Source organism: Fundulus heteroclitus, chromosome 12, assembly GCF_011125445.2.
Source record: "Fundulus heteroclitus isolate FHET01 chromosome 12, MU-UCD_Fhet_4.1, whole genome shotgun sequence".
NCBI classification, from domain to species: domain Eukaryota; kingdom Metazoa; phylum Chordata; class Actinopteri; order Cyprinodontiformes; family Fundulidae; genus Fundulus; species Fundulus heteroclitus.
The window spans coordinates 2,054,949-2,067,589 of record NC_046372.1 but is presented as its reverse complement, the minus strand read 5'-3'; the positions used below and the strand labels follow the sequence as shown (position 1 = coordinate 2,067,589).

Genomic DNA, 12,641 nt, shown 5'->3' with positions numbered 1-12,641 from the left:
AATACCATGTATATTTCCCTCTACCTTTGAAATGCACTGTAAATAAGATAAGCTGAGCGGAAACATTATGTGTAAAGCCAACTGAATCATGTTTTATTGTAGAGAAATGGTGACCCTGACTCAGATGGTCCACTTTATTCTGACCATTTTAATTTAACGCACCTTTCAGAAACTAAAGAGTTTTGTTTAGTCGATCAACAGGTAGGTCCACGTCTCCTCGGCGGCTCCACCAACTCCTCCCACTCGGCCTTGTCAGCGGGTTCAGGAGCAACGTCGCCCTCTCCCCTGGAGCGGCTCCTCTCCCCGACTTCCAACAGTCCGCTGCCCCGCACTGCACTCAGCGGTCATGGCCGGCACGCTGCCCCAGCACGGCTCCCCGAACTCCGGCTACAGCGCCAACAACGCCGCGGCGGTGCCAGCCGTCACCCAGACGGACTCCCGGGACAAATGGAGCAAAAAAATGGACTTTCTCCTGTCTGTCATCGGATTTGCCGTGGATTTGGGGAACGTTTGGAGATTTCCTTACATTTGTTATCAAAACGGTGGTGGTAAGTATTTTGGGATGTTATTTTTTCCTCCAGGTTATTTAAAGTACTTTAGCTAAATCAGATACTTTTTTCAAATAATAATAATAATAATAATAATAATAATAATAATAATAATAATAATTATTATTATTATTATTATTATTATTATTATTATTATTATTATTATTATTATTATTATTATTATTATTATAATAATACATGTATATCAGAAAATAAAACAAAGTTTACTAATCGATTAAAATCCTATTATTATTACTCAGAAACAAACTGATGGGAGGAACTGTCCATGGTGTTAATGCAGGCAGGCGCCTGATGTGAAGGAGAGAGAAAAAAACGTTCACTTTTTATCTGTCTGTGTTGTTTTCTCCACTTTTGAAATGTTAAATTTGTATTTAATAAAAAAGAAAAAAAGCTCGATGCACTTGCAAGGAGGTGTATATATCTAGAGCAATCATTTTAAACGACCAGAAATTTTTAATGTCATTAAAATATCTTGAAATGAGACATAAGACTGTAAAAATACACTTAAAGGTATTACTTTTAAAATTTGTTATGCGTCAATGACATCATTTTTTATCAAGGAAGTTCATAATGTGCTTATACATTTTGTTCATCCATTCTTTCTTTGTTTCTTTCCTTGTTTTCTGTCTTTCTTTCTTTCTTTGTTTCTTTCCTTGTTTTCTGTCTTTCTTTCTTCCTTTCTTTCTTTGTTGTTTATTTTTCCGTTTGTCCAGGTGCTTTCCTCATCCCCTACATTTTGATGGCGATCTTCGGTGGCGTGCCGCTGTTTTACATGGAGCTGGCACTGGGGCAGTTCCACAGAACTGGAGCCATATCCATATGGAAACACATCTGTCCGATTTTCAAAGGTAAGGCCAAACAATGGGCAGGTTTAACACGCATATTCAGATAAGGTAAATAAAAAAAGTGGCTTTGATTGAACCCTTCTCATACTTATTCACTGCACAGGATTTACACAGCACAGCTATAAGTGGGGGCATTATGTGAGGTGTGACTTCCTCTTTCAGGAATAGGATATGCCATCTGTGTCATCGCTCTGTACGTGTCCTTCTACTACAACACCATCATCGCCTGGGCCCTCTTCTACTTCTACTCCTCCTTCTCCAGCATCCTCCCCTGGACAAACTGTGATAACGTCTGGAACACCCCCGACTGCACCAACTACTTTGGCGTGGATAACGTGACTTGGACAAATTCCTCCAGATCTCCGGCAGAGGAATTTTACACGTAAGTGCATGTAAGTGTGAGTAACAGAAACCACATGGGCAAGTATAAATAGCTTTTACTGTAACAGTCCTCACAAATGTTGCCAAGCTGGTTATTTTTAAACTCAAAATCCGTCTTGCCTTGTTTGTTGACAACTTGATGAGACATGGGCTTTCTTTCAACAGGAGGAACGTTCTTGAGATCCACAAGTCCTCAGGGCTGAGAGATGTCGGGGGTGTTCGCTGGCAGCTGATGCTTTGCCTCTTTCTTATCTTCACTATAGTTTACTTCAGCCTCTGGAAGGGTGTGAGAACTTCAGGGAAGGTAGAAAACCTTTACTCTCATACAGGTCCACCTCAGTTCAGAAAGTGAAACTCACATTTCATAGATACATTTCAACTATACATTTCTGCTCATTACAATGATCATGGTTTTATTGTGCCCACGGGGAAAAAGGTATTACAGAAATTTGGTTGCCAAAGAATCTGGCAGTATCCAAGCATACACATGGAAAGTTTGGTGGAAGGAAAAACACAGTAGAAGAAAATACGCATTAGCAGCAGGGATAGTTTGGGGGAGACTGACTTAGTGTGAATTGCAGCTAAAGTCAGTTCTTCAAGTTTCACCACATATATACATATCCAGGATGTTGACAACAACTATTTGCCGTACTTGTGTTAAACCACTCCTGAACCAGAGGCAATATGAGAAGTCTCTTACCTGGACTAAGGAGAAAAGGACTTTACCATGACTCAGTGGTCCAACATCTTCTTCAGATGAAAGTAAACTTTTCATTTTATTTGAAAAGCATGGCCTCAGAATCTGGAGGATTAGCAGAGAGGCACAGAATAAAAGCTGCTGGAAGTCCAACGTGGGGTTTCTACAGTCAGTGGTGATCTGGGTGCCATGTCATCTGCTGGTGATGGTCCTCTGGGTTTTCTGAAGTCCGAGGTTAACACAGCCATCTGCCTGGATATTTTAGAGTTTTTTTCTGCTGACAAGCTTTATGGATGTGCTGATTTTTTTTTTCTGCAGGATTTGGTACCAGCACACACTGCTAAAGGTACCAATAACTGGCTCAAAGACCAAGGTGACAAGCAAACTGACTTAAATCTAAAGCACCCAAAGAGGCTGATCTCCTCTAGCCGTGCTGGGAGGATGTTGTAATTCATCAAATATTTAGTGCGCATAATGTGCAACATCCTTCTTCTATTGTTCTTATATAACTTTATAATGTTGTCAGAAACAGAATTTTGTGTTTTCATTAGCTATTATCCACAATTATGTGTAATTAATATCTATATTATTCAAGTTTCACTTTTTGAATTGAATTATTCCAATAAATACCTTTTTTGTATCACATCTCTGTGTTCCTCACTCTGTTTATTATTTTCTTGCCTCTCCATCAGGTTGTGTGGGTCACCGCCACCTTGCCTTACATTGTGCTTTTTATCCTGCTGATTCGAGGTGCAACTCTGCCAGGAGCCTGGAGAGGTGTGGTGTTTTATCTGAAACCACAGTGGAACAAGCTGCTGGAGACCAGTGTGAGTTGTTCAAAGTTAAACGCTGAGCCTAAATATATTCACACAAATAGGTACAGCAAGAGACTTTTTCCCATTTCTTCTGTTAGATTGCTTATTACCCCAACTCATCAATTTAAAACCCTCACCTAATTGTAAAATAAATGTTTTGTCCTATAAGACTTCAGGTGATTAGCAGACTCAAGATCTAAAAAGACATGCGAGATAGTTTATTTTCTCTTATTTTTTGGCATCTGTGTTTCATTAAAGTAGTTGAAAATGCATTTTAAGTTATTCTCTATTTTATTAAGCCAGACAGGACAGATAAAGAACAATTTCTTATCTAAAGCTGGATATGACACCTGTGCATGAACTTAAACAGTGGGTAACATAAGAACTTGCATTAACAACTGCTCGTCTACCAACCATCCCTATTTCATTTTACTTCTCTACATGTTTTCTTTTCTTTTACAATTCGCAATGTAAACAGCTTTAGGTTTGAGGGCTTTTAAACAAATCCTTTGGACACAGTGCTTTAATAAATACCAGCCTCTTGACAAGCTGCCTATATATCTCTTACATCTGTGGAAAGTCCTCTCCTTCATCCGGCTCGCTGCTGTGTTCCACTGAACCTGTGCGAACGCTTTGTTTGGAAGCGAATATGGATGAGATGAAATGAGATGCATAAATAAGCCACAGAGCAGGATAATAAGATGCATAATTAGTTTAGATTTTCTGCCCATTAACAAAGGCTCCCCCCTTTCTCTCTCCCTCGCGGATATCCAACGCTGTTCTCCTCTTTTTACCGCCGAATGCTCTTCAGATCTCCCTGCATACAGCTGTGCAGCAGCTCGACCTTCCTCCGACAGACACATCTTCCTGTTTACACAGAATTACACTGACCAAGCACACAATGCAGAGAAATAGGAACTTTATTGATGAGACACTATTTCAAACACTTTGAAATAAAATTTAAAGGAATTTCAATGTCTAAAAAATTGCAAGCTGCAGCATCCCAGACTGCAGATTCAAGGTAGGGTTGAAAAGTCTTTGCATCTGTTTTTCAGGTGTGGGTGGATGCAGCAGCTCAGATCTTCTTTTCTCTGGGTCCAGGGTTCGGGGTCCTCTTGGCACTTTCCAGCTACAACCCTTTTACAAACAACTGCTATCGGTACGCCTCCTTATAGTCCATGGACCGTTAAAACCTCTGATTCATCTAAATCTGTGTTTTACAGCTTTGAAAAAAGTAGGTGGTCTCTGTATAAAGTTAAAACTGATGCACGTCGTGCTTCAGGTATGAACATTTAAAGGTCATCAGCACACAATAAATTTACATGTTTGATGTGAGCTTCTGTGAAATTTAACAAAGGTCTGGTGAAATACAAGAGGGTGTATGCAAATTTGACTAGTGCAGCAGAGTAAAGCAACAGAACCAGCATATTTTTAACCAGATGCCACATTAGAGGGCAAGTAACTTCCTCTGGAAGCTATTAATTTAAATATATAATCTACCTCTTCAAAGAGTAGTAATATAATGGATTTATTTAGGTTTGTGTCCACTATAGTAAAAAACACACCTTTGGGTTTGTTTCATTTTAGACAGAGCAAATAAGAAGCCAGTGAACATTTATTTTATTGTGGAGCTCCAGAAGTGCCACAATTTTGCAACAAAATAATACATTCTCAAAAGCCTAATTAAATGTGTCAACAATTAAATAAAATTAAAAACAAACATATACATCTTTAGTTCCATATATCACAGTAATAGATGGGGTTGCTTTATTTACACATACAAATTTAAAATAATCTGCCTTGAGTCAATTATTCTAAGGTCAGCTGCTGTATCTGTAAGCCAGATAAAATCAGTAGACAAGGCTAATGCTGCCTTGGTCAAAATAATTGGTCTGAAATTAAGTTTCTGAGCAGGTTGACCAATCAGATGTCAGGATGTGGGAGTTCAAATCATTTCCTGGTCAACTGCAGCAACCAACCTTGAACTAATTAAATAACTATATCATGTGTAACTTTAACATTTCATTACTTAAAGGGGCCTCGTCACGTACTATGACTTTACAAATGTCTGCACAATTTCTTTTATTATAGTTTATTTCTGTGTTTTACCTTTTTTCGCTCTGTTTGTTAGTAAACAAAGCCCTTCTGTGTATATTTACCACAATAAGACCTTGTGACTGGAGGTGCAATATTGCGCATGCGTACAATGAATAAACAAGGAGAAGCAACCGAGCCGAGCGATTCAGCAACGCCCAGCGGAGGTTCAAAAAGAAAGTAACCCTAACGCTGTAGACCGGGTGCGTCTTCGATCACTCAGAGCGACAGCTCTGAGTGATCGAACTTACTGCGAGGCATTGCAGGATGGCCTTTTGGCTTTTACAGTAGCTTAATTGTCAACATCTTGCTTTCTGACAGTTCTGCGGTACTGCCGGCAGATATCACAACAATGTCTGCTGATCGTGCCCAGTGCAACGTTTTTTTCAGTCTCAAGAAGGACTAAGTAAACACCATTAGGATGAACGCTTGGTGTATATTGTTTTACTCATTTGAAGATGACTATATGTTTTTTTGCGGTTTCTTTTTATGGTCAAAATATGTGACAAGGCCCCTTTAAATTATTCAGTTCTTCCATTGAAATGTTTAATTTTGTAAATGTTTTGCTTTTTATTTTCATTATGCCATGAAGCAATGACTATATATATATATATATATATATATATATATATATATATATATATATATATATATATATATTTTTTTTTTTTTTTTTTTTTTTTTTTACAATTTTCCTCTTTTGGGATGTGCATCTAAATACTGCTTTGTCATGTAAAGAACCGCCGCAGAAAAAGACTGCTTTTGCAATCTCTCATAAACTCTGATGCCAGATATGGGTTTTAGCGACTGTGAAGAACGATTAAAGCTGTAGAAATCCAACAGTTTATGTCTCCGATGGAAATCAAACCAGGATGTAATATCATCTGAGGAAAGCAGCTGTAATTTTGACTCTGAGTGTATTTGAGTTGTGTTCTTCCTCAACAGTGATGCCATTGTTACCAGTTTGGTGAACTGTCTGACCAGCTTTGTGTCGGGCTTTGTAATCTTCACTGTGCTGGGCTACATGGCAGAGATGAGAAAGGTAGAGGTTGAGGATGTGGCCAAAGATAAAGGTAAGAAAGTAAATAAATTACAATCAAATCAGCTGACTGAAAATGTAATACTGACCATTTAGAATTTACTAAATCCTACCCTGATCCCATTTATTATTATTATTATTATTATTATTATTATTATTATTATTATTATTATTATTATTATTATTATTATTATTATTATTATTATTTGAATTTCAGGGCCAAGTCTACTCTTCATCACATACCCAGAAGCAATTGCAAACATGATGGGGTCCACATTTTTTGCAATCATTTTTTTTGTGATGATGATCACACTCGGACTCGACAGCACGGTATGAAATCTGTAAAGTTGCATATTAATGTATTATAGAAACTTTGTGCAACAAAGGACTGACAATAAAAGTCTGGATCACCCGCTATGACTGACATGTAGTAACAGCACCTCTTACTAAGAAGGGACTCGTATGCATTGCCTTCAAGTATACTGATGTTTGCTAAACTTGCAGTTTCTTATAGAAGTATTCCTTGAGCCACAAACTTTAAGATATTTAATCAGAATTTTATGTGATAGACCAGCATGAATTAGTATGTAATTGTGCATCAGAAGGAAATGATACAGAATGATGTGCAAGGAAAACGATACATAGTTTTTCAATTTAAATTTCTCCAAAACAATCATGAAAGTGTGATGTGCATTGGCACTGAGCTTCCTTTACTCTGCTACCCATAATGCCTTCTGCAGATTTACATGTCTGCTGTGTTCCTGGGTCTTCATGATGCTGTTTGTTAACTAATCTTCTCTAATAAACCTCTGAGGCTTTGGATTTACATGCACAACGTTTAAATGAGATTAAATTACACACAGTTGGATATTGTTTACTAATTAGCTAACTACTGAAGACAAGTGGCTGCAGGGGATTTATTTATGGGTATTGGAGTAATGGGGCCTGAATGCATATTACTGCCACACTTCTCAGATTTTAATTAGTAAAATCTTTTTAAAAACCACGTATCATTTTTCTGCCACCTTACAGGTAAAAACCCAATATAAAGGGGTTTGAAGAATTTTACAAGGCTATTTGTTTCTTGTAGGTAACTCTGATTTATGAATGTTCTAATATTAATCTTTGTGTGAGTTTTAGTTTGGAGGGCTAGAAGCCATCATCACGGCTGTGCTGGATGAGTACCCAGAATATTTCTCTCACAGACGTGAGCTCTTCGTTTTGGGCTTGGTGGTCGTCTGTTTTTTGGGCTCTCTGAGCACCCTTACAAATGTGAGTTTTCTTTGCGTTTCTGAACAGGTTTTGTCTACTCGTTACTCAAAATGACTGTTCGCGCTCTTTGCTTTAGTAAAATCAAGGCAGATCCAGGTGTTCTTTGTTGAACTTGAAATTTTAATCCCGGTTTCCCAAATGATGACAGTCAAAATAAAATGCTGACTCTTGGTATAACTCATAACTTTAATATTAACATAGGGTGGCGCCTATGTGGTGAAGCTGCTGGAAGAGTTTGGAGTGGGATGCTCCATCATTGCAGTGGGTTTCCTTGAAGCTATTGCAGTTTCCTGGTTCTATGGTACAAACATAAATTTTTTTTTACATATCCTCTGTGTCTTTTCCCTGTTAATTGACTGTGAGAAACACAGTAACACCCTATGTGTTGTGTTTGCTTTCAGGGATCAAAAGATTTAGCAATGATATCCAGGCAATGCTCGGCCAAGCCCCAGGACTCTTCTGGAGAGTGTGCTGGGTCGCCATAAGTCCTGCGTTTCTGGCGGTAAGAGAGGAAGACAAAAACATCCTCAGTTGTAGCTACACTAACAACCCAAAGGGTAAATCTAAATTCCTGCAACATTAGCATATACTTTTGGATCTGCAAAATGAGAACACAATAGCATGGGTTCCTTTTGAAGGGATGAAATGATAAACAAGCATTGCCTCTTGAGGAGATCCAGAGATAAGTGTGCTGCAGCAGATAAGATATGAGTGAAAGCTGGATGTAGGATCAAATGCTCCGTGGACCTGCAGCCTTTGAAGAAACCAAACAGCTAAATCCCCCTGTAGATTAAACTCTTCCCTGTTGAAAATGCCTTCCTCGAAACATTTTCTACATCTAAACAAATGTCACTGTTCGTGCTCTACTTTTAGTTTGTTATCTCTATCTTGTTTACATTCATCTTTCTTTTTGCTTACCTTGTGTATATTACTTATACTTTAACAAATGACGTTTGCAGTGCCTGGCACAAATATTCGTACCCTTTGATGTTTTCCAGATTCTGTCACATTACAACCACAAACCTCAGTGGGGTTCTGCCGTTTTTTATTGAAGAATGTAACAACAAAAAGCATTTGTCACATGTTGGCTGGACTATTGTAATTATCTTCAATTCATACAATTAATCCAAAATGCAACTGCCTGTATTCTAACAGGCACGAAAAGATCTGAACATATTACTCTGATTTTCTAAACTTTGCACTGGTTCCCTGTAAAAAGCAGAATCGATTGTAAAGCCATATTATCTATGTACAAAGCAATGACCTTGCTCCTCAGTTTATAGGAGCTATGTCAATATGATGTTCTCCTACAAGATTAATCAGGTCCATAGGCAATGGTAATTTAGTTAAATTCGCATATTTGTCATTTTAATCATCTTGGTTAATGTTAGAAATTTGTTTTTGCATTCACATTTTTATTTCAGTTTTTTGTCTTTAGCTGGAAAGCACATTGTGTTGCTTTTGTGCATGAAATGTGCCATTTCAGTTAAACTTTGACTTCACTCACAATATGCAGTTGTGATTAGATGCAAAAATTGGACAGGAAATGCATAAAAAGCATGCAAAGTCCAAAGAAAAACGTATCGAAACCATCAGATTGCCTTAGGAACCATTCACAAACACAGCTTTAAACAATTACAAGCAAAAACATTGCACAGCACAATTTAAAGCTTTTGCACAATGTTGCACAGGCAATTTCCAAAGTGAAAGTATAATTTTTTCAGCTTTTAACTTTTTGTTCCCTGTCATTTTTATCTTCATAGTAGGTACACCTGGTCTGTCGTTCTGTTAACTGTGACATCATCCAGAGAAGACGGCTCACCCGCTACTACCATCTAATGTAGAACAGATTACTGGATCAATGTGTGCTTCTGTGCTTGTTTTTCTCTCTTGTTGTGTCTCTGCTCTGTCTTCTGTAACCCCCAGTCGGTCGAAGCAGATGACCGTTCATACTGAGCCCGGTTCTGCTGGAGGTTTTCCTTCCTGTTAAAGGGGAGTTTTTCTTTCCGCTGTCGCTTCATGCTTGCTCAGTATGAGGGATTGCTGCAAAGCCATCAACAATGCAGACGACTCTCCCTGTGGCTCTACGCTTCTCCAGGAGTGAATGCTGCTTGTCGGGACTTTGAATCAATCAACTGGTTCCTTTAAATAGGACATTTTTGACCAATATGTATAATCTGATTGAATTTGACTTTGGAAAGTGCCTTGAGATGACATGTTTCATGAATTGGAGCTATATAAATAAAATTTAATTTAATTTGTCTCTACTCTTCTCAGTATATCATAGTGAGCTCTCTACTGAAAACACCTCCCCTCACGCTGTTTGACTACAAGTATCCAGACTGGAGCATCACGGTCGGCTACATCATCGGCTTATCATCCTTCATGTGGATCCCCATCTACATGGTCTACAAGCTGGTGTGGACCCCTGGTTCTCTCAAACAGGTTTGTGGATTTTTTTTTTTAAAAAATGCGTGTGTTGACTTTTAGGACCTCTGTCGTACCTCTGACCACCGCCTGGTTTCCCACAGAGACTGGCTGTGTGTCTGAGACCGGAGAGGACCATCCCAGACATCCATCCTGACAGCCTGAACATGGCCGCCGTGTCACAGAAAGACATGAACACCTCTGTGTGCTTGTGAAGTCCTCTCTAAACCGCAGTTTCAAGTCATTTGTGATTGAATCCCAACGTGACCTGTCATCATGACTGTTCTCCTCGTGGGGATGTTCAACATGTCAGTTGGCTTCCACAGCTGACTGGATAAAAAGTTGAATGCTGCTACATTTGAGGATCTGAGATAGCAATAGTTATATCTTTGCTCCGTTTGTGTGACTCAGATTTTTATTTCTATTATTAATGTAGCTGCATCTCAACTAGAATGATTCAGAACAAAATTATTGAAGACTTGATTTATATCAGTAATTTAATTAAAAAAGTGAAATTCAAAAATAGATGTATTTCATAGAGAGTGTGATATTTCAAGCATTTATTTCTTTTCTTTATTTTGAGGATTATTGCTTACAGGTAATATAAACCCAAATTTCAGTTTCTCAGAAGACTAGATCTCTACATAAGATCGATTAAAAAAAGGATTTTACTTCAGTAATGCAGGATTACTGAAAAGCACATCTAAATACTGAGTATATGCTCCTAATACTTGTACCTTTTGCATTAATTATTGCATCCATTCAGCACGGCATGGAGGATAGCAGCCTAATTCACCCAGGTTGCTGTAATCACAGCCCATTGAACCCTAAAGCGCTCTAATATTTCTTGGTAGATTTGCAGTTAGCTCTAAAATGTAGTAGTGTACGACTTTGCTGCCTTTAGACTTCAGAAAGCACAGAGGACCAACCCCAGCAGAAGACATGGCTCTGAAAATCAGCACTGACTGTGGAAAACATCACACTGGATCTCAGGCAACTTGGATCCTGTGCCTTTCTACTCCTCCTCTAGATTCTTGGACCTTGATTTCAAAGCATAATTAAAAAATAATTTTTGAGCTACTGTCCAGCCAAGAAAAGACACTCCTGACATCATCTCTGATTCAGGAGTGGTGAGGAGAGTTAACACAATGAACGTGATGGTTAAAGTCTAGATCCTGGATAGGTCAGTTGTCAAGTCTTCAGTCTTCTCCATTATTTTTTGGATCATAAAGCAATATATCTGTGTTAGAAATTGTCTTTTAATTGGACTTATATGACATTCTAATTTAATTAGAAACAGATTTTTGGAGTTTTATGATCTGCAAGCCATAATGATTAAAGTACAGAAATACAAGATTGAAATATATCACTCTGTATGCAACAAACATGTAATATATTATTGAAATGTATTTACTGTTCAGATATATTCTAATTCATTGTGCTGCGCCTACATCAGACTTTGCCAAGGACAGTAAAACTTTTATTATTTAATTGTAATATTAATTTGTGTAGCTAGGGAGCACTTCCTCCAGTGTTTTCTCTACTTTGTGAAAGTTTAATGAAGGTACGTCTGCATCCCAAGCATTTAAAGGGCATGCCAGCAGTTTTTTTTTTCAGACTAATTTAATCTAAACTAATCTCTGGGGAACAAATGCTACATTTACTTTTGGGTTCAAAGCGGCAGGGCCCAAACAAGGTTGCCAGGTGTTTAATTAAGGACTTTTATTTAATGTTCTGGCTCAGTAGTATAATTCTTTATTAGGATTTAAAGACTGTTGTTAAATTTATTCCCAAAAAACATGTAAATACCCCACACAACCCAAATGAACAAGACAGAAAACGAGAAACTGTCCTATTAATTTTTAATAATTTGACCTTGAAATGTTATGCTGTTGTCTCATTTAAAAGCAGGATTTTTATTTCACCATAGCATGAAAGAAGAAGCTTTATTTAATGTTAGAGTTGATCATTCCTAAAATCATAAGAAAGTGTGCTAATAGTGTCCTTTGACTCCAGTCGGACTGTTTTGCCTTAAGCTGAACATGTGGGCTAAAATAGTAAAGGTGGTAATGATATTGTGCCTCTCCATAAAAAAAAGTTTTTACTCTAAAGACTGTTCAGATGTGTATAAACAGATATATTATGTTTTAGTCACAACTGTTATTTTAAAAGCTTTACCCAGAGACTTATGTGATGATTGTTGCGTCCTCCCCGACATGGTTTCTGCAAAATGTGTAAAAAGTGATTCTAATACCTGACTCTGTCCGTGTGGTTCCTTTCATTCATTTAAGCTTGCAGATCAGGATAAACAAAGAAAACTCTTCCGCAGCACCGCTGTTGCCAGCTTTTACCGTTTATGTTGAATACAAACCAAGATTGTGGTTTCTCTTTTGTAAGGCGGACAGACCTTTGTGACGTCTGCAAAGAGCCTGTTGAGTCTCCCTTGTGTCTGTTCACCTGTTTAAAAGATATTCTTGTTAAGAAACAGCAAGCCGTCAGAGC

The 12,641-nt window shown here is 38.0% G+C and overlaps 1 protein-coding gene across 1 annotated transcript; it reads left to right on the top strand.

Annotated features, from left to right (window-relative positions):
* Positions 1–307: 307 nt before the first annotated feature.
* slc6a4b (solute carrier family 6 member 4b) lies at positions 308–12,378 on the top strand. The gene is made up of 13 exons (XM_036143672.1): positions 308–548; positions 1,283–1,417; positions 1,577–1,796; positions 1,961–2,099; positions 3,185–3,319; positions 4,363–4,466; positions 6,347–6,474; positions 6,658–6,770; positions 7,581–7,712; positions 7,914–8,013; positions 8,114–8,214; positions 9,990–10,157; positions 10,244–12,378. Exons 1-13 carry the CDS (start codon positions 347–349, stop codon positions 10,352–10,354), a joined length of 1,788 nt encoding a protein of 595 aa, XP_035999565.1. The 5' UTR covers positions 308–346; the 3' UTR covers positions 10,355–12,378.
* Positions 12,379–12,641: the final 263 nt, after the last annotated feature.

Coding starts and splice junctions, on each gene's coding strand:
- slc6a4b (XM_036143672.1), top strand. CDS start 347: ATGGCCGGCACGCTGCCCCAGCACGGCTCCCCGAACTCCGGCTACAGC. Junction 6,475..6,657: donor GGATGTGGCCAAAGATAAAG/GTAAGAAAGTAA, acceptor TTTGAATTTCAG/GGCCAAGTCTACTCTTCATC. Junction 6,771..7,580: donor CACTCGGACTCGACAGCACG/GTATGAAATCTG, acceptor TGTGAGTTTTAG/TTTGGAGGGCTAGAAGCCAT.